Here is a 22092-nt window from a genome sequence, read left to right as displayed (position 1 = left end):
CACTACCCATCCCTTCATTGCAGCTCCTGCAACACAGCTTCTTCGGATCAGGACCCTTGAGTGGACAGCGGAGGTCATTGCCTTCCAAAGAAACTTGTTCAGCAGTAGAATCTGCCATTAGATTTTAACTCACACCGGGTACGGGACCCCAAGAATTCATCCAGATAGACCCCCCTCGGACAAACAATACAAATGAAATGGCTTTCATCCTTTGCAAAGGAAAAAAAAGTGTCATAAAGGGCTATCAGTTCCTACTGGATCCTAAAGTTTGACTTGGTGGGGTCTGAATCCCAGATGCCTTGTCATCTCAGAAGCTCTGAGACCTGCTAATCCTCTCCCCGTTTGACCAGGCACGGTGCTTCTTTGAGAGTGATGGATGGATGGATGGATTGGTTGCATCCCAAATATACATTGTGGGTTGTGTGCAGAAAGCAGGCTCCCCATTTTCCCACAAGTAAACGTTTCACGCCCTCGGCAAACCTAAGCTTGACATGTCTCCTGACCTTCAGCTTTTTGCCCACACCTGGAAGCCAAATAAAAGCCAAGTCTCCTTCGCCCACAGAAGCAAGGGAGGCAGCAGAAGTGGTCCAGCCAGTGTCTCTGGGATCTACCACCTTCCCGAAGCAGTAAGGTAAGATCTGAGTCTCTGGGTGGGCTGGCGAGTTCAAGTACCCCTGAAAGACAACCATCCAACCTCTCTTTAGAAACCTGCAAGGAAGGAGAGTTTGCCGCCTGCAGCCAAAGATACACCACCTTTTCCATTGCACCGTAAAAGCCAAAAAATCACAGCATCAGAGAGCTGGAAGGGAATCTTGTGGCTGGACACAGGTTGTAACTGCAGCATCCATGACCGATGGCTCTCCAGCCTCTGCTCTATATTATTATTATTGTTTGTTGTTTAGTTGTTTAGTCATGTCCGACTCTTCGTGACCCCCTGGACCAGAGCACGCCAGGCACTCCTGTCTTTCACTGCCTCCCCCAGTTTGGTCAAACTCATGCTGGTAGCTTCAAGAAGACTGTCCAGCCATCTCGTCCTCTGTGGTCCCCTTCTCCTTGTGCCCTCCATTTTTCCCAACATCAGGGTCTTTTCCAGGGAGTCTTCACTTCTCATGAGGTGGCCAAAGTCTTGGAGCCTCAGCTTCAGGATCTGTTCTTCCAGTGAGCTCTCAGGGCTGGTTTCCTTCAGAATGGAGAGGTTTGATCTTCTTGCAGTCCATGGGACTCTCAAGAGTCTCCTCCAGCACCAGAATTCAAAAGCATCAATTCTTCGGTGATCAACCTTTTTTATGGTCCAGCTCTCACTTCCAGCTTTCAATTATTATTATTATTATTATTATTATTATTATTATTATTATTATTAATATTATTATTATGTCATGCAGCAAGAATGCCCAGGCTACATAGGTGGGCATGCGCAGAATGTTACTAGTTCTGCTGTGGTCTCAACCACGGAGCCTCTTGGGCTTGCCGATTGGAAGCTCGGCGGTTCGAATCCCCGTGATGGGGTGAACTCCTGTTGCTCTGTCCCAGCTCCTGCACAGCCTAGAAGTTTGAAAGTTTGAAATTATGGAAAACTGATTTAAGGGAGCTGGGCATGTTTAGCCTGCAGAAGAGGAGGTTAAGGGGTGATATGATAGCCATGTTCAAATATATAAAAGGATGTCACATAGAGGAGGGAGAAAGGTTGTTTTCTGCTGCTCCAGAGAAGCAGACACAGAGCAATGGATCCAAACTACAAGAAAAAAGATTCCACCTAAACATTAGGAAGAACTTCCTGACAGTAAGAGCTGTTCGACAGTGGAATTTGCTGCCCAGGAGTGTGGTGGAGTCTCCTTCTTTGGAGGTCTTTAAGCAGAGGCTTGATGACCATATGTCAGGAGTGCTCTGATGGTGTTTCCTGCTTGGCAGGGGGTTGGACTCGATGGCCCTTGTGGTCTCTTCCAACTCTATGATTCTATGATTCTATGAGTTATGCTGGCCACCTGACCCGGAAAGCTGTCTGTGGACAAACACTCCCTTGTCCTGAAAGTGAGATGAGCGCTGCAACCCCATAGTTGCTTTTGACTGGACTTTACTGTCCAGTAATAATAATAATTTATTTAAACCCTGCCCATCTGGCTGGGTTTCCCCAGCCGCTTTGGGCAGCTTCCAACAGAATATTAAAATACAATAACCTATTAAACATTAAAAGCTTCCCTAAACAGGGCTGCCTTCAGATGTCTTCTAAAAGTCTGGTAATTTTTGTTCTCTTTGAGAACAAAAAGGCCCTCGGCGCTGGACCTCAGTGTCCGGGCAGAACGATGGGGGTGGAGACGCTCCTTCAGGTGTACAGGACCAAGGAGTCCTTTACCTTTTTACCTTGTGAGTGAGTAGGCATTTCAGGTTGTAGCAGGTTGAAGGCACTATTTGCTCTCATGGACCTTCTGTTGCTGGCCTACAGAAGCTGCAAGATCCTTTGGGCTTTGACCATTGTCCTTTGGGCTTTGACCATTGTACTTTCTCTCGTGCCTCTTCCTTTCCCCCTAGGTTGCCCAACGGCTGCACCACAACGCAGAAGATGTTGAAGCTTTGCATCCTGAGCATCTTCCTTTGCCTCCTTGTCCCCTCGCGAGGGTCCACCCCAGGGACTGTAGTGAGGGTCAACCAAGAAGCCCTTGAGTATGGTGAGTGCCCTCTACACAGCCCCTTGCATCTCTTGAAGACCTGGACTCAACATTGGTGAATTTTTGTATTCATACAAGAATTAGCACGAATGACACAGCCCAGCCGACTCAGGTTCCTGGACGCTTGTAGGTCCTTCGGTGCTCTGTGGTGCTATGCAGTCTATTCAGAACCTCTTCTGAATGGGTTTCCCCCCAAATTGATTTTTGAATTCTGAATTTATTGTTATTCATGCTTTATACTGTATTTTATGCTGGTTCTTGTTGCATCAATTAAGTGTTTTAAATATGTTGTTAGCCGCCCTGACCCCGGTTTTTGAACCGGGAAGGGCAGGGTATAAATAAAATTATTATTATTATTATTATTATTATTATTATTATTATTATTATTATTATTCAGAGTAGACAGCTAATTCTCCCCTGGCCTCCTCGCTGGCCCAAGTAGGACCAATTCAGCCAGCTAGCCCTGGGGATTATTTAATTGATTTTTGAATTTTATTGTTATTCATGTTTTTATACTGTATTTTATGCTGGTTCTTGTTGCATCAATTAAGTGTTTTAAATTTGTTGTTAGCCACCCTGAGTCCGGTTTTTGAACCAGGAAGGGTAGGGTATAAATAAAAAAATTATTATTATGTTATTATTTTGGACCTAAGTTGCGCATGCCTGTTAATTAGGGCTGCCATATTTCAAAAAGTGAAAATCCAGACACAAAAGTTGTTGAGCTCTTTTTTGGGGAAATTCGGCCACTTCTGAATGCCATTTGCTGTACCTGGATTTCCCCAGACATTTTCAACCCATTTTGGAAAATTCTGGCAGGACACATATTTTGATGGAGAAATCCCAGATATGGAATGGAAAACAAGCGAGGTCCCAACCAAAGAAGAATTGCCACTTACGCTAGTGGAATATGGGCAGCTTGCAGACATATAGAGAACAAGAAAAACATAATGTTTAGAGAAGATTGGGAAATGTTTATTGAATATATAGGGGGAAATTGTGTACACTTGAAAACACAGGCAGCATTAAGATAAATTCAACGGTGTAAATAAGTTTTGATGGATGCAATAATGGAATACTGAATGGTATAGTTTTTGTAAAATATGCAGGGATTTATGATATGTAAAATGAACAACGGAAAGGGAAGAAGTTATTGATATTGCAAGGATGTTTAAATGAGTATTTAAAATTGCAAAACAGGACCAGGGAGAAGAGATGCTGGAAGAAGATTGGAAGAAATTAAAAATCTATTTACAAAAACATTGTAAAATTTTTGAATGTTGATGACATTGAAATGAAATGAATGGGTTCTAGTAAAAAAGGTAAAACAAGAATATGATAGACATTAGATAAAAACAACAAATAATAAGGAATTTGCTAATTAATTTTAAACTGGAATACGAGAAAGGGGTGTGTGAGGAAGTCAAGAAAATAAGTTTATGAATGGTAAGAAATTAAAGAGAGGGATTTTTATTTTTAACTTTTTAAAATTTCTTTTTTTCTTTTTTCTTTTGTTGTTTTTCTCTTTTAAGTGTTTTAACTTTTTCTTTTTTCTTGGTCCCCCCCCCTTTTTTCTTATATGTTAATTGTTGATTTTGTATGTTTATAGGTTTGAGCTGTTTGGTGTTTTTCTTTATGTAACTTTTCTCTTTGATAAAACTTAATAAAATATTATAAAAAAATAAAATAAAATTGCAAAACAGAAAATCTAATAAGAATTATACAAAAAATGGCCCCTTCTCTTAATATCTCCACAGTCTGCCAGCAAGGGAAGCCATCCTTGCTGCGAGGTCTCATGGTCATCCAGATCCCGAATTTCATGAGCCCACGAACCATTATCGGATCACTTCTGAAGGTCGTGGGGTGAGTGATGTCTCTCGCAGGGGTTTCTGGAACCCAAGGAGGTGTGGCCCCAAAAAGTTTAGGAACCACTGCATTTGAGTTTTGATGGTTATTTATTTTTTCCCTCCCCTCCCCCTCCTTTTGCAGAATCCGAGTTTTGAATGCTCAGCTCCCTCATCTCTCCGTGAAGCTGATCCCAAGGACTGGCGTCCAGCTGTCCCTCAGTGCCCAGCTGCACATCCGAGGCAGCGTGTGAGTGACCTGCTTCCGGTTCGGAGTTCTACGGGGTGGTTAACTTAGGATACTAGCAGCTGCTATCAGACCCAGGTGTCAGGGCAGGTGCCGCAGGGCCGTGAGCAAGGTAATCTGGAAGGCCTGAATCGCCAGATGGGTGAGAGGGCCTTTAAATATTTTTTTTAAGTATTAAGAAGACTGCATGCAATTTGCAAGCTTCAGCCCATCAGAATATGGCTGCAAATTGAAGCATACACTCTCTGGGAGATCTGCTCTCTTCCACTATTGAATATGAATATGAATACCAATACGAATATTATATTATTTATAACTCGCCCATCTGTCTGAGTTTCCCCAGCCACTCTAGTCGGCTCCCAACAGAAGGGATGCTTTCAGATGTCTTCTAAAAAGTCAGATTGTTAATCCCTTGACATCTGGTGTAAGGGCGCTCCACAGGGAGGGCGCCACTACTGAAAAGGCCCTCTGCCTGGTTCCCTGTAACCTCACTTCTCGCAGTGAGGGAACCTCCAGAAGGTCCTCAGCACTGGACCTCAGTGTCCAGCTGAATGATGGGGGCTCTCTGTCTCTCCTTCTCTCTCCTATTACTTTCTTGATCTTCCTCCCTCCCTCCTTCCCTTCCTCCTTCCTTCCTTCCTTCCTTCCTTCCTTCCTTCCTTCCTTCCTTCCTTCCTTCCTTTCTTTCTTTTACTGAGTTTTAGGTGCAAGTGATGCAAACCAAGAGTTTATGTTGAGTAAACATTGATAGTATACTTTGGAGTATGAAAGCTCCATGTTTGCCAGCTTGACATTTAGATAGATAGATAGATAGATAGATAGATAGATAGATAGATAGATTCTTTATTGTCATTACACAAGTGCAACATTGCACAAGTGCAACGAAATTGGATGCCATCCCTTAAAAACAACAAAAGCAACACAACAACAACAACCAAACAAACCACATTCCAGCCACACCCACACCCACACCCATCAAACTCCCAGGTCACACTATCGAGGTTGAAAATAATAAGAGGTTGAAAAATTCAATTGTGTAGGAGGTTTTGGAGCAGCAAATTCAATTCAGCTACAGAACTGTGGGCAGGTTAATTCAGCTCCCATGAGAGCAGCAAGCTATGCACTCCTTAGTCTTGGGGCGAACTGAGAGGCGTGAGCTCCCTGGGCCCCCAGCGCCCTCAACTGACCTTTCCCCTTGCCCCTTGGTGCAGCTTGATAGCTCCAGTGGAGCTGAAGGTGGGCTCCTCCATCCTGCTCGACGTCCGTGTCATGAGAAGCCCCCATGGATTTCCCATCCTGAGCGTCACGGCCTGCAAGTCCCTTCTCGGAGACGTGGACATCCTCCTGGGAGGTAGCAAGTGAGTAGTGGATACCTGTGCACAGGTTGCGCTTGACTTGTGCTTTCTTGCAAGGGGGATGAAGTTTCTCCTTAGCTAGATTTCGTTCTCCTACCCTGAAAAAGAGAGTTTTGTTGAGCAGCCTGGGTCTATGCTATATTCATCTCCTGCTAGCGAACTCTCATCACCTGAAGAACATCTGAAGAACATTTTTATGTAATCTGAAGAACATTTTTATCTAATCCGCTCCCCTGCCACTATGTCCCACTTGTCTTCCATCATGGAACTCAAGGTGGCAAGCAGATGGGTCCTAGGCAGTCTCCCTCCAGCCCACCCCACAATTTTTTGGGATACAAACTCTTCTCCCTGGGAGAGAAATCTCTGCCCATAGATTTGCAGAGGGGATGAGGGTGGTGGAAAAAAAGACTAGAGGTTCCCTAGGAAAAAGTGGGGTGGGGAAAATGCCACCCTCCTGCCAATGATTCTGTCCCCTTAAAGGTAATTTGTGTTGATGGTCTTTTGTCCCCCTCTATTGTGAATTGTATGGGACGCAGGTGGCACTGTGGGTTAAACTACAGAGCCTAGGCCTTGCCGATCAGAAGCCCCGCGACGGGGTGAGCTCCTGTTGCTTGGTCCCTGCTCCTGCCCACCTAGCAGTCCGAAAGCACATCAAAGTGCAAGTAGATAAAGAGGTACCGCTCCGGCAGGAAGGTAAATGGTGTTTCCGTGCGCTGCTCTGGTTCGCCAGAAGCGGCTTAGTCATTCTGGCCACATGACCTGGAAGCTGTACGCCTTCTCCCTCGGCCAGTAGAGCGAGATGAGTGCCGTAACCCCAGAGTCGGCCTCACTTGGACCTAATGGTCAGGGGTCCCTTTACCTTTTTATTGTGGATTGTGGATGATCACCCCTTGGTTCTCTTCTAATGGAAAAAAAATATACATATGAAAGTTGTATGCAAGAGAAAAACAGAAAGTGTTTGAACACTTGCTCTTTCTGATTCTTCTTCTCTGTGTCCTGCTCTCCAGTTTGCTGGGCTTCCTGAAACCCCTTCAGAACCACATCCGTGCTGTCTTGGTTGACAAGGTAAACTGCTTTGCTCATTCCTGTTTATTTTAGCGTGCGTGCGTGCGCACGCGCACGCGCGCGCGCACACACACACACACACACGAGAAAGGTCTTTGCTCTGGATCTGATCATGAGGCAATGTGAGGCAGTCATCTCAAGCAACCGAGTTTCTTGGGTTCTGCAGGGTTGCTGTCGACAAAGAGCGTTGGGATGTGAGAGGCAGGATGCCTTGGACTTGCCTCTTGCGTGGCGAGTTCCCGCCCCACCCCCAGCGGAAATAAAGACACATGACACAATTATTAAGGTTAATGGGCTAAATAAGGCCACAACATTATTGGTTACAGGTGATGAGCGGTATTGGCTTAGGCACTGGTCCTAACCAACTATATCTGACCTCAGTCCGTCCGCTTGAAGGCTGGGAAGGGTTAACCACCAGTAGGGGGAGTCCTGCTGATGACATCAACTAGGAACTCCCCCGGGGTCACCGCTAGGGGGCGTGCCTTAGGCCCTCACCTCCCTAGGCTTCGGACATTGCCACGCCCCCCGGAATCCTTTATCAGACTAGCCTTCAATATGTGGGGCAGTTGATGGCGCTTCCTCACCTCTTCTATCTACAGAGCAATACCAATGCCTAACCGCCAATACCTGAAAAGTTGTGACGATTTGCTACGAGGTAGGCGAAAACCAAATGGCTGGTGCCAACTTGCCAAGTGGAAAAATTCCTACCAGGCCCCTCAACGGCGACCAACCAAGGTCCATAGCAAAGTCAAGGAATGGAAACCTTATAGGGCGGGAGGGTGGGAAAAGCAGGAACAGCTGGTGGGCCAGCAAAGAGGGAGATCCCTGGCCACGTCCTGGTTGAAATAAGGCAGGCCACGCCCCCAGAGCCAGCCGATTGGCTGGCCAGGAGGTGACATGGCCGGGAATACCCCAATCGCGTGGGGGCTGGGTTCCGCAACTCCACCTCCTCCAAATGGCAGCAGTGGCTTTCTCCTCTCTCCCCTCCCTTTCCCTAAGGACAATAAGACATGGATGAAAGGGTAAAGCAATCAAAGATGTAGAAGGGTTGGGGGAAAGTGAGGCAGTGGCTCTATGACCCCTCTGGCTCCTACAATTTAAGAAGGATACAGACAAGCTGGAGGGTGCACAGAGGAGGGTGACCAAGGGTCTGGAAACCAAGCCTGATGACTAACAGTTGAGGGAGTTGGGTATATTTAGCCTGGAAAAGAGGAGACTGAGAGGAGATATCAGAGCCACCTTCAAGCACAGTGCCACAAGGCAGGGTGGCCCACCTGATAGCCGCACAGTGACCTGTTGATGAAACTCTCGCATGATGAGACAAAGAGCAATCCCCTTGCAGCTGACTCACTGGCCCTCCTTCCCCACCCCTCACTTTCCCTTTCACACAGATGTGCCTGAGCCTCTCCAGCGTGGTCCTGGGACTGAATGCCAGGCTGGGCACCTTGGTTGGTAAGTTGCCGCATGAAGGGAGGAGCTTCTGGGTTCCTCTGCCCGCCCATCCCATAACTCATAGCAGAATCGAGGGTTATCTGTGCACCACACATTGCGGAAACGCAGAGTAAAAAATATTCCATTGTTATCAACAACAACAGCAGCATCAACAACAATAATAAAAAATTAAGAAGTGCACCACCTCCCAATGGTGAAACAGCCATGTAATGCATTTCAATGCATTTCAATTGACAAGTGTGAATGCAAGGGCCATTAAAAATGCACCAGAGAAAAGACTTCTTCACAGCTTCGGACCCTCGTACCTACAGGACCGCCTCTCCGGATATGCCCCTTAAGGACCTTAAGGCCCATAAATAGCAACACCCTAGAGGTCCCGGGCCCTAAGGAACTCAGATTAGCCTCAACCAGAGCCAGGGCCTTCTCAACACTGGCCCCGGCCTGGTGGAACGCTCTGTCTCATGAGACCAGGACCCTGAAGGATCTGATTTCTTTCCGCAGGGCCTGTAAGACAGAGTTGTTCCGCCTGGCCTTTGGCTTGGAATCAACTTGATCCCCTTCCCCTTTTTCCTTTCTCCTTCTGTGATGGAACTCCTATCTGGGGACTTCCCTGTCTTTTTTCTGGCCCACGCAGGACCAGTCTGGATAGTTAGCCTTGGTGAAGACCTGACATTTTCATCCCCCCAAAGGTTTTTGAGTTTCTGCTGAAATGAGGCTGCATTTTAATGTTGTATTTTAATCTTGTTTTTTAAAGTTGTATTTCAATCAAATTTTTTTATATCTGGTGTTAGCCGCCCTGAGCCCAGTCTTGGCTGGGGAGGGCATATATAAAATTTATTATTATTATTATTATTATTATTATTATTATTATTATTATTATTATTATTAAACTATGGAACTCCCATCCATGGTAAGGGCCAGCAGCCTAGATGGCTTTAAATGTAAAGGTAATGGTAAAGGGACCCCTGACTATTAGGTCCAGTCGTGACTGACCCTGGGGTTGCGGTGCTCATCTTGCTTTATTGGCCAAGGGAGCCAGCGTACAGCTTCCGGGTCATGTGGCCAGCAGGACTAAGCCACTTCTGGTGAACCAGAGCAGCACATGGAAACGCTGTTTACCTTCCCGCCAGAGCGGTACCTATTTATCTACTTGCTCTCTGATGTGCTTCCGAATTGCTAGGTTGGCAGGAGCAAGGACCGAGCAACGGGAGCTCACCCTGTTGTGGGGATTCGAACCGCCGACCTTCTGATCGGCAAGTCCTAGGCTCTGTGGTTGAACCCACAGCGCCACCTGCATCCCAGGCCACCAGCCTAGATGGCTTTAAATGAGGATTGGGCAAATTCATGGAGGAGGGGAGGGCTATTGATGGCTACTAGGCAGGATGGCCTTCCCCCACAGCTGGAGGCAGCAATGCTTCTGAATTCCAGGCCACAGGAGGGAAGGATGCTCAAATCCTGTTCAGTTGCTGTGAGAACAGGATGCTGGACTCGATGGGCCAATGGCTGATCCAATAAGCTCTTGATATATCCTTAGAATTTCTCATGATGGCATTGGAAAATGCCAACGATGAGAGGAAAGGTGAAGAAAGGGGGAACAGCTTGAGTCTTTTACATAACTTGCTTGCAAAGAGATTGGGCAGAAAACCAACCCACCCGATAGGTGTGGAGACCTTGTTGATGCAAGGTTGAGCTCAGTTTACCTGTTGGAGGAGCAACTTCCTCTTTGCTCTGCTCCAGAGCCCAGTGTCAGTTTCTCCAGAGCCCCTCTGTCCTTTTTTGGATCCCTCTTAATGGGAAAATTAAATATGCTTTAAGGGCCGTGTAAGGAGGAAGGTCAATATTGACCAGCACCTGCTCAGTCAACAGAAGATTACAAGAGCCACCTTCCTGCAACAAGGTCCTGGAGCTGAGCCAGCTGGGAATATATTTCGGAGAATTGCAGTGGCCTGTGTGTTTATGTGTGTTCCTGGTGAATGTTGGGGAGCCTTGAGGGTTCCTTTTCTTTTGAGTGTATCAGAGATATTTTGCTGAGAAAACAGCTGCAAGGTTCATTCCCTGACTGGCTCTCTGTTGGCCTACTGGCTTTGACCAGGTTCATACTCGTTCTCTTGTGAGATCTTGGGGCTGTGCGATTTTGTGTGGGTTCTCATAGGCAGTTCCAACAGCAAGCCGAGAGATCTGGGTCAAGGGGAGAGCTTCTCCATGTTCAGGATACCAACACAGCCCCATTGGGTAGATCTCATGCATCCCCTATAGAAGGTTCAACTTCAGTCCTCCATTCTGAGGCTGCTGAGATAGCAAAGACCACTGTAAGGCAGAGTAGAACCTAATTTGTTATCAACACAAAAATATGACGCTTCCGTGTGCAGAGTCAGCCCATTGATCCGCCTAGTGGCTGTATGATTATAGTTCGATAACAAATTATTTTGCATACTTTCTTATTTCCCCAATTAGAGATTGAAAGCTTGTAGCAGGGATTCTCCCCACCGTTAAAAAGCACACAACTTTATTGAAAATTGTAAAAACAATTGCCAAACACAAAGTGTTGTCTCCCAAGACAAATGCATGCACAGATGTTACGTCTTGTATGCAGCCATCCATACGGCATCAAAACAAACTTGGAAAATCTTTTCTATTACAGATTAAGCTCACAGGATAGGTTTCAGTCTAAAGCGTTCAGGTCATTTTTCCATAGTGGTGTGCTTTTAAATCTTACTCACAACATTTATACCCTGCTCTGCAGTATATATATATATATATATATGCAGGTTTTGGTGTCCTCGGGTGTCTTCCCGTGTAAAAGTTGGGGTGTCTAGGCGACGTTTCGACGAGGTCTCACTCGTCATCTTCAGGCTGGTGCTTTCGGCTTCTTGTTACTGGAACAGAGCGGGATCTCAATGTTTGAGTTCCTATAAATACTGTAGAGGGGGTGTGGTGTCTAGCCTCCAATGTTCTGGGCAGAGAGGAAGTTCCCAGGCTAGTGTGCCTTTTCTTCTTTTGTTCCTTAATTACTTGAGAGATACCTTGAGTGATTTCTTGAGTGATATCCTGAGTACCACTTAGGTGGGTCATTAGGTGTGGATTAGTTGCTAAAGCCGAAAGCACCAGCCTGAAGATGACGAGTGAGCAAATTCATGCAGAAGTTCTTAAAAGTTGCAGCTGATGCCCGTGGCAGTTCTTGGTGTCTTCACAGGATCATAGGACTTTGGAGTTGGGGGGACTCCAAGGGTCATCTAGTCCAGCCTGCTGCAATGCTGGATTTTTAAATTGCATTTTAACCTGTATTTTAAATTGGGGTTTCCCCCCCTTCTCCCTCTCTTTCCCCCCTATTATGTTTTTACTGTGATTTTATTTTATTGGTGTTATCCGCCCTGAGCCTGGCTCTGGCCTGGGAGGGCAGGGTATAAATAAAATTTTTTATTATTATTATTATTATTATTATTATTATTATTATTATTATTATTCCCTTGATAAAGAGCAGTCCTGCCCTTGAATCACCCTCCAGATCAGACCCAGGAGCACAGGTAGTGGACAGGGTCCAGACCAGGGGGCAGGCCACCTTTTACAGCACTTGAATTGGAAGGTACTTCATTACGATGATTGATTTATGAATGATGATGAAACTGCAGAGTTAAAACTGCATCTTTGTGCCATCTTTTCGCCCCCTGCAGGCCTGAATTCCATCAACCCCATGTCAAGCCTCCAGTACGCCATGATGGAAGATCCTGAGATCACCGAAGATTACATCGATTTGGATTTAAACGTAGGTTCCCTACACCCTACCCCAAGCCTGCGGGGCTCCCACTTAGCCTGGGAACCACGCCTTGCATGAACCCTGATGTGCCATATAGCTCAGGGTCAGGACAGCTGCTCTGCATGCAGAAGGTTCCAGGTTCAGCCTGAATCAACATCTGCAGGTAGGAGCGAGGAAGTCTTCTGCTAGTGGGTATTGTAGACCCGCCTTCCCCCAACCTGGTGCCCAACAGATCTTTTGGACCACAAGACATATCTGACATAGTCAGCTGGACTCATAGCCCAGAATGACTGGAGGGGATCAGGTCGTAGAAGATGGATGGAAACAATATTGATGGATCCTCGGTTTGTCTTGCAGGATAACCTGGAAAATGATGACCAAAAGTCCAGTGGTAGAATTATTATCAATTTAAGATAGAGTAGGAGGTTCACAGGCTATGAGGACTTGCTCACAAATCTATTGACAGCTGGACAAACTATGATAGCCAGGAAGTGGAAGGGGCAAGCAGAATATAAAATGGAAGAATGGTATAAAGAGGTGTGGGATATAGCTATTAACGATAAATTAGCGCCAGCCAGTAAGGTAAGACAGGGAATATGCAGGAGAGATGATTTTGAGGAGAGATGGAGGATTATTTGTAGAGGCAGGAAATGCTTCTGCATACCAGTCGTTGGAAAACGGAGGAAGGGAGATGGCACTTAATTCTCTCTGTCTCTTCCCAAATCTCCGCAGGCTGTCATTGCGCTGATGGGGAAGCCAGTCGACTTCGAAACCGCCGGCCCTCTGCCCCCCTTCTCTCTGCCGCCCCCAGAGACGGTTTCCGACGACTCCATGGTGAACATGGGTCTCTCGGAGCATCTCTTCGCCAGTCTTTTCGCCAGCCTGGAGCAATCGGGAGCCCTGAACCTCCAAATCGGAGGCCAGTCGGTCAGTAGAGGGAATGTGATTTGTGTGTAGCGAATGCCACCCTAAGCCGAGCCGAGCCCAAACCTGTTTATTTATTTCCCAACATTTATACCCTGCTTGATTGCAATACACACACACACACACACTCACACACACACTCACACTCAAAGTGGTTTATGGAAAATATAAAACAATGGAATCACCAATGAGAAGAAGTCACAGCAATAATTTAATTATTTAAATATCCTTTATTCATAAAAAAAAATTGCCTACAGCTGTGTGATTTACAAAAATCTATCAAAGCAGTTGCTTTTGTTGTTGTTGTTGATTATGTTTATTTAAATCCCTCCTTTTTCCCTGTCAAGGACTTGAAGTGGCTTACAGATAAAATAGAAACTGCTAAACACATAGGGAAACAATTTTTAAGAAGGAATTAAACACACACACACACAAGTTTAAACTTGCATGTATGTATGTGTGTGTGTGTGTGTGTGTGTGTGTGTGTGTGTGTGTGTGTGTATATCTACACACTAGTCTAAAAGAAAAAAAAGTGTTTGCAGATAATGCAGAAATGGGACAGACTTATGGAAACAGACAAACCTGGAATGCCCTGGACTCTCAGAGCAGGGAGACAGGGGAGATCCAAGCTGTTCCTAAGGCGCGAGACTGAGAATTCTTTGCTTCTTTTCAGAGCCACCTCACCACCTCCATGCTGGAGCAGGCCATCCCCTCGGTAAGTAATCTCCAGGAACCAATGCAGGGCTGGCGAACCCTTTATTTGATCTGAGAGGTATTTTAAGGTAAAGGTAAAGGGACCCCTGACAGTTAGGTCCAGTCGTGGCCAACTCTGGGGTTGCGGTGCTCATCTCACTTTATTGGTCGAGGGAGCCAGCGTACAGCTTCCGGGTCATGTAGCCAGCATGACTAAGCCACTTCTGGCTAACCAGAGCAGCGCACGGAAACGCCGTTTACCTTCCCGCCAGAGCGGTACCTATTTATCTACTTGCACTTTGACATGCTTTCGAACTGCTAGGTTGGCAGGAGCAGGGACTGAGCAACAGGAGCTAACCCGGTCATGGGAATTCGAACTGCTGACCTTCTGACTGGCAAGTCCTAGGCTCTGTGGTTTAACCCACAGCACCACCCGCGGACCATAGCTATCAACTTTTCCCTTTTCTTGCGAGGGATCCTATTCAGAATAAAGGAATTTCCCTTTAAAAAGGGAAACGGTGACAGCTATGCCAGGGACGGGGTACACATGGGCATGCAACTGCCTAATGGCATCCGCGTCACCCAGGGGATTGCAGCTACAGAGATAAGAAAAGAAGAGTTGTTCCATTGTCTGGAGAGGTCACTTTCTGGTTTGCATGGAAAAGCCATTTTCAACGGAGCCCAGCGACAGAAGTGTGCAGCTGTATTGAGGCAGCGCTGGGTCTTGACATTTTGCGCCCCTAACAATTTTGCGCCCGGAGCAACTGCCCCTTGTGGTTCCCCCCACTACGTGATTGGGTAGAGCGTCTCTGCCAGGGCTAAAGGGGCCTAATTCTGCCTAAGGCAGCTTCAGGTGTGCGATGGGCCGCAACAATGCAGATAACAACCCCCTCCTTCCATTCCCACTATAGATCTCAAAGCGTTATCCCCAGTCTGTTGCCTTGATGCTCAACGTGGTGGTCAGCAAACTCCCCATCATCAGCTTCCATGAGGGCGCAGCGATCCTGCGCCTCAGTCCCGCCATCCAGGTGGGCGTGGCTGAATCCGGATCTTTCCAACAGTCACAGGCACTCTTCACCTTGGGCGTGGTGAGTGAAAGCAGCAAGCCTTTGTTTCTTTGTTCTCCTGCCTTGGCAACTTGCAGCTCTCAGGGAGATGACGGCTTGCTGAAGGCTGGATGTCAAAGCTCTTGCTGGACACCAGCCGTTGTGCTGGGCCCCATCTGACTGCAGCCGGGACGAGTCTCGCAGTGCAAATGCACATCTGTGTGTGAATCGCCATCTACAATGGTTGTACATCCACATGGAGCTCCTAAGGGACCATCTCACCTCATATATCCCTGTACTGCAGCTATGCTCCTCAGATGAGGGCACTGCTGAGAGCACCATGTGACCTAGAGATGTGCTTAGTATGTACCAGAACCTGGGCTTTTAGTGTTGCAGCTCCAGCCCTCTGGAACGAGTTGCCAGCTCAAATAAGACAAGGGTGTAGCACATTGATATTTTATGCACTGTCCTCTTGAAAATCAAGCAAGCGATGCATCTAAGAAGAAGTCTCCTCTTGAAGTCTGACCTTGAAGTCTCCTCTTGAAGTCTGACCTTTTAGGGAAAATTAATTGTACTATTGTAGAAATGGGGCTATTTCTTTTAGTTTACCAAGTCTGCAATTTTTATTTACAGTCTGTATTTTATCATACTATCCACCTCTTTGGCAGCTTTCAATTGTCAAGTGGTTTATAAATATTTGCACTTGTCCATCGACACTCTGGAGACTGAGTGTGCCTGCCCATGAGGATTTTAAAATATAGGATTTCTGCTCTCAGTGGGCAATGGGTTGGGTGAGCTGTGGGTGGGTCAGAGAGCTGAAGCAAGCTGCACAGGCGGTGGGGGTGGGGGGTGCGGCAGGTTGGGTGAGGTGTAAAAGGAAGAGGGTTGACAATGGGTGGGTTCAGTAGGGTGTGGGGTGTGTGTGACAAGCAACACAAGCTCCTATTATTACTACAGTTGTGCCTTGGTTGTCGAACGCCTTGGTACTCGTACGTTTTGGCTCCCGAACTTTCAAAACCCGGAAGTGAGTGTTCCGGTTTTTGAACTTTTTTGGGAAGCTGAACATCCGATGTGGCTTCTACTATTGTTTCCGGTGCACCTGTGCAATTGGAAGCCAACCGGAAGCTGTGCCTTGATTTTAGAAGTCGAAAGGACTTCCAGAACGCGTTTTGTTCAAAAACCAAAGTACGAGTGTACAGTCATACCTCGGGTTGAAGCTGCTTCAGGTTGAGCGCTTTCTGGTTGTGCTCCGTGGCAACCTGGAAGTAACGGAGCGCGTTACATCCAGGTTTCGCCGCTCACGCGTGCTCAGATGGTAAAAATGATGTCATGTGCAGAAGCGGCGAATTGCGACCTGCACACACACAGATGCGCAGTCGCAGATTGCATTCGCTTCAGGATGCAAGCGGGGCTCCAGAACGGATCCCGTTCGCATCCTGAGGTACCACTGTATATTACTATTGCTATTGCTATTAAAATTTGAATACCACCTTCATTTGAAGATCGTAGCATGGTTCACAACATAAAAGTATTATAAACAAACAAGGAAACAAATAAACAAAGGATAGAGCCTTTGTAGCTTTCTCTCATGAAAATGACCCCCTCCTGGTCCTCCTTTTGCAGGACCTGAGCTTAGCTGTCAAGCTGGATGTCACCATTACAAGTCTCCATCTGACAGTTGCCGTCCATGGGTGAGTTCAGTCAGACATTTTACTTTCCTTACCATTTTACTTCCTGCCTCACCCCCCACCCCGCCTGATGAGGGCCAACTGTTTTCTGCTTTCATTGTGGCGAAGGATGAAAGGGACACTCCACTCCCCGTCCTTTCCTCAGGGACCTGTTGGACCCGAGTGTCCAGTTCAGTTGTACAGCTGACACCATCATGGCTCATGTCGTTCTGCTTTGTCTTGCAGAGATGTTGGTCTGGAGGTGGAGTCTTCCAGCGTGGAGATATCAGAGGTATGCCATCTGCCTTTTGCCTTCCTTGCTGTGTTCCATGGGCGTAGCCAGAATTTTTACTTGGGGGGGTTAGCTGGGGGGGGGGGTTAGCTGTGTATTTTACGCCCATACTGTGCTCCCAAGTGGGTGCAATAGGTGTTCTGAGCCTGTTTAGGCCATGTCTTCTGCAGTATCCCAGGACTCTAGGGGGCTCTGGGTGCTTGAGCACCCACAAAAAAATTGTGGGTGCTCAGCTCCCACACCGCAGGGTCCCTGACGCAACCTCTGAGGTTCTACAACAGGGGTCAGCAAAATTTTCTCTGGCCGGCTTCCAACAAAATATTAAAATACAGTGGTCTGTTAAACATTAAAAGCTTCCCTAAACAGGGCTGCCTTCAGATGTCTGCTAAAAGTCTGGTCTTCGTTGTTCTCTTTGACATCTGGTGGGATTCCAGATGTGTAAAAGCCCCAGGTCTGACCCTTAGAGTCATCTCTAACTTTTGGTTTCTCCTACTGTACGTGGATCCTCTGTGTTGTTTCACCAGCAATGAATTGTAGTCTCTCTGCAGAGGGTTGTTTCATTCTTACTCTGTGCGCACATGTATCCGGGGACCAGGCGGCCCAAACCTCCCTTGCATATGGGGGAAGGACCACAGGGCAGTGGGTGGCACACCCGTTTTGCTTGCAAGAAGTCACAGGTTCACTTCCTGCCATAATAATAATAATAATAATAATAATAATAATAATAATAATATATTATTTATACCCCACCCGTCTGGCTGGGTTTCCCCAGCCACTCTGGGTGGCTCCCAACCGAATATTAAAAACACAATACAGCATTAAACATTGAAAGCTTCCCTAAACAAGGCTGCCTTCAGATGTCTTTTAAAAGTAAGATAGTTGTTTATTTCCTTGACATCTGAAGGGAGGGCGTTCCACAGGGCGGGCGCCACTACCAAGAAGGCCCTCTGCCTGGTTCCCTGTAACCTCGCTTCTCGCAGGGAGGAAACTGCCAGAAGGCCCTTGGCGCTGGACCTCAGTGTCTGGGCTGGACGACAGCATCTGCTGGTAGGGCTGTGAAGCAACCCTGAGTCTACAACCCTGGGGAGTCACTGCAAGACATGGAAGAATCTGTCCATTTCAGCTGCTGTGGTTTCTCTTTCTTCCATTCCTAAATTCAGTTCTCCACATTTTGCAGCAATTTGTGATGTTTAATAAAGTGAAACCTCTCTAGCATCTTAGTGCAAATTTTGCCTAATAAACACATTTTTATATGCAGTTTTGACTGAAGAGGCATTTTTTTGCAAGCAATTTCCCCATATGCAATGTATTTTTTGCCTCTTATATCTTCATTTTCATATACTCTTCCCTTCACCACATGCATTCTTGTAAACGTTGGTTGCTTTGAGAACTGCATCGCAAAATTCAGGCGAGTGCGGATTTCAAAGCCTAGTCCTGTGTTTCGGTCTGCCTATTGTTTCGAAACGTGTGAATTGGATAGAATAGGCTTTCGGTGCTTTGTCAATCAAATTTCTCCCCCATTCCTAGTTGCTGTCAGTCAGCACAGATGAAATTGTGCTAGGAAGACCAGTGGTCTGACTCTGCATAAGGGAGCTTCCTTTGCTCCTCTGTACTCACTCATGTCATGATCTGGGATCAACCCATTGCCTTTTCTCTCCCTGGCAGATCTCCCATTTGAGACGTGTGATCCTCTCCGAATTTCAGGATGCTTTCCTGGCTCACATGAACGGTAATGCAGGCGAATCGCTTCAACAGCAGCTCCACTGAGGTCCTAGGAGCTCAGCACCTAGAGGGAGGGGGGCTGCGTGAAGAGCATGGGCCCTCGCCCCACAGTTGCCCCATCAAGTTGGGGGTGTTGACTGTGTTGTCTTTTTCCGTTTGCAGCTGCTCTGAGTGTGGGGATCTCTCTTCCCAAGCTCAGCAACGTCCAGTACATCGAGCCCGAGATCGAAATTCATGAGGTGAGACTCCTCGGGCTGCGCTGCCTCCGTCCTTTCCTTCACCCCCACTTATTTAGCTAAGACATCCCCAAATCACCTGCCTGAGGGTTTCCCCACAATGGGCATCTGGTTAGCCACTGTGAGAACAGGACGCTGGACTAGATTGTGGGCCCTTTGGCCTGGTACAGCTGATGTTCTTCTGAGTGGTCCAAGATGAACACAACAGCTGAAAATGCTCAAGGTCTTCTCCTTAAACTCTGAGCATAACTGAGGTCAGATTGGCCCGCCTTTGGAAAACATGGCAGACTGTCCGTAGTAGTAGTAGTAGTAGTAGTAGTAGTAGTAGTAGTAATAATAATAATAATAATAATAATAATAATAATAATAATAATTTATTTATACCCCACCCATCTGGCTGAGTTTCCCCAGCCTCTCTGGGCAGCTCCCAATCGAGTGTTAAAAACAATACAGCATTAAATATCAAAAACTTCCCTAAACAGGGCTGCCTTCAGATGTCTTTTAAAAATAAGATAGCTGCTTATTTCCTTCACATCTGAAAGGGAGGGTGTTCCACAGGACGGGCGCCACTACCGAGAAGGCCCTCTGTCTGGTTCCCTGTAACCTCACTTCTCGCAATGAGGGAACCACCAGAAGACCCTCGGCGCTGGACCTCAGTGTCCGGGTAGAACGATGGGGGTGGAGATGCTCCTTCAGATATACTGGACCGAGGCCGTTTAGGGCTTTAATTTTAAACCCTTTGAATTGTGCTCGGAAACATACAGGGAGCCAATGCAGATCTCTCAGGACCGGTGTTGTGGTCTTGGTGGCCACTCCCAGTAACCAGTCTAGCTGCCGCATTGTGGATTAATTGCAGTTTCCGGTTCACCTTCAAAGGTAGCCCCACGTAGAGCGCATTGCAGTAGTCCAAGCGGGAGATAACTACAGCATGCACCACTCTGGCAAGACAGTCTGTGGGCAGGGAGGGTCTCATCCTGCGTACCAGATGGAGCTGATAAACAGCTGCCCTTGACACAGAATTGATCTGTGCCTCCATGGACAGCTGTGAGTCCAGAATGACTCCCAGGCTGCGCACCTGGTCCTTCAGGGGCACAGTGACCCCATTCAGGACCAGGGAGTCCTCCACACCCGCCTGCCTCCTGTCTCTCCCCCCACCCCGTCCGGGCAGAACGATGAGGGTGGAGACGCTCCTTCAGGTATACTGGACTGAGGTCTTTTAGGGCTTTACAGGTCAGCACCAACACTTTGAATTGTGCTCGGAAACGTACTGGGAGCCAAATGTTGTTGGGCCACATACGACTCCCATCATTGCTGACCCTTGGCTATGCTGGTTGGGCTGATGGGATTTGGAGTGCAACCCCATCTGAAGGGGCACTGTGTTGGCTCCTGAGTGCCATCTTGCACCCAGTCTCCTGAGCCCCAGAAATAAACTGCTTCTGTGTAGGATAATTTGAACACCTTTCCATATTGTTCCTTTACCCAAGATCCCTTTGGCAGCATGTATTGACTCTTCTCTTGCCTTTTAACTTACAGGGTTATGCTCAGGTCAACTGTGACCTTGACTACCAGCCCTGAGCTGAAAAGAAGAGCACGGAGTTCTCCTCTGCAAGCACATTTATCTCTGCTCTTTGCACCTGCAAATCCTTTCGCTTAAGAATGAAGGAGAGTCTACCTTTCTTTGCTGCATGAAATAGAGGAAACACACCTGGTGGTTTGGCAGCAGGCGATGAACAGGGGTGTGATCTGGAACTCATTCACTCAGAAATAAGGCCTGCCAATTTAAAGGAAACTTACTTCCCAGTAACGCACGGGTTCATGCATTCATTAAGTGTTCTGCTTTCTCAATTCTTTTCCTGTAAATGTTGTTGAGTGAAATAAATACTATGGGCAGCAATCGAGCCAAAGCAAAGTGTGTTGATTACAATGGATTCTTAACTTTTCCTGCAGAAATCAATGGGATTTGCAAGTGCTGAAATGCAACTGGATCATGTCCATCATGTGTTGTTTTGTCTCATTAAAATACTTTCTGATCTCAATTGCTTGGGGGTGTTCCAGCCATTGTCAGAATGAAATAGCCGACCATCATGCTCTGTAGGGTTTTAGCCAATGAAGTTTCTCAGTTACAGCACAAGGGCTTTCGCCTTCACAGTGGGACTTCCTCTCCCTCTCCTCTCCCCATGCACCCCCATATCTATTTTAGGGGTTCCCCCAGTCCTTAGTTTTCCTGGTGGGAGATGTATATGGCCCAGAGTTAAAATACGAGAGGGCCACGTCTGTCTCCTTTGCAGAGGGTGTTCAGGAGGAACCCTTGAGTGGATCTTGGCCATGCCTGATCCACAAGTTGGATTATAGCGGCCCGTGCTCCATGTGCAGCTGGCTCCCTCCACATGCTACTCCCTCCTTACTTTTAAAAAGCACACGGTGGCATTTTTATTTTCCAGGTGTTTTAGCGGCTTCACAACCTCCTCTTCCCCTGGGTCTCCTTCTACTGTAATCCCAGTATCTTTCCCCTTAGTCTTTGCTTACAGGAGCCCTTGCGCCAGACAGTGATGCAAAGAGCTGCTGTGCAAATGACAACATTAGTCATGTAACAGTGAAGGGTGTTTATGGTTTAATACCCCCCTGGAGCCCATAACCAGGAGAGTAACTCTCCGCAGGGGCCCAGAGCAGTTGTTGCGTTGATGTTTTATGGATGTCAGCCCTGAAATACTGGATGCAGCTGCTGTTTCTGGTTGCGGGCAAAGGAGTCAAAGCAGGCGCAAGGATCATGGGCAGCTTCACAAAACAGAAACACCCATTGGCCGTTGAGAAAAGCGAAGAAGTTTTATTGTGGAGAGAGACACCATGAGCGTAGAATATCACCCACGATCCAGCGCTCAAAGCTGAAAAAGCACCTAAATTGTACAGGTGACTGTGGGACAAGAAACTGTAGTTGACATCTGTCTATCTCGGGAGACAATGGAGAAGTGTGCCTTTGGGCATGAAGCTTAACAAGTGCCTTTGAATAAGGTCATTTGAAAACTGTGCATATCAAACTATTGTTTTCTCCCTCTGGGGCGATTCCTCTGATTCATAGAGTGGAGTGGTGAAGGTCATACCTCAGGTGGAGGCTTGCATGTTTGAATGCGCCCCCCC

At 47.0% G+C, this 22092-nt stretch overlaps 1 protein-coding gene across 1 annotated transcript; it reads left to right on the top strand.

Annotated features, from left to right (window-relative positions):
- Positions 1-546: 546 nt before the first annotated feature.
- BPIFB2 (BPI fold containing family B member 2) lies at positions 547-20866 on the top strand. The gene is made up of 16 exons (XM_083744502.1): positions 547-631; positions 2527-2663; positions 4418-4523; positions 4650-4754; positions 5963-6109; positions 7114-7171; positions 8563-8623; positions 12295-12386; positions 13110-13304; positions 13975-14016; positions 14906-15082; positions 16664-16731; positions 16954-16999; positions 18665-18728; positions 18884-18960; positions 20491-20866. Exons 2-16 carry the CDS (start codon positions 2558-2560, stop codon positions 20530-20532), a joined length of 1386 nt encoding a protein of 461 aa, XP_083600628.1. The 5' UTR covers positions 547-631; positions 2527-2557; the 3' UTR covers positions 20533-20866.
- The last annotated feature ends 1226 nt before the right edge of the window (positions 20867-22092 follow it).

This window comes from Podarcis gaigeae (genome assembly GCF_964106915.1).
Source record: "Podarcis gaigeae genome assembly, chromosome: 6".
In the NCBI taxonomy this organism is placed as follows: Eukaryota; Metazoa; Chordata; class Lepidosauria; order Squamata; family Lacertidae; genus Podarcis; species Podarcis gaigeae.
Note: the sequence above shows the minus strand (reverse complement) of the source record. Positions and strands in the feature narration are given on the sequence as shown.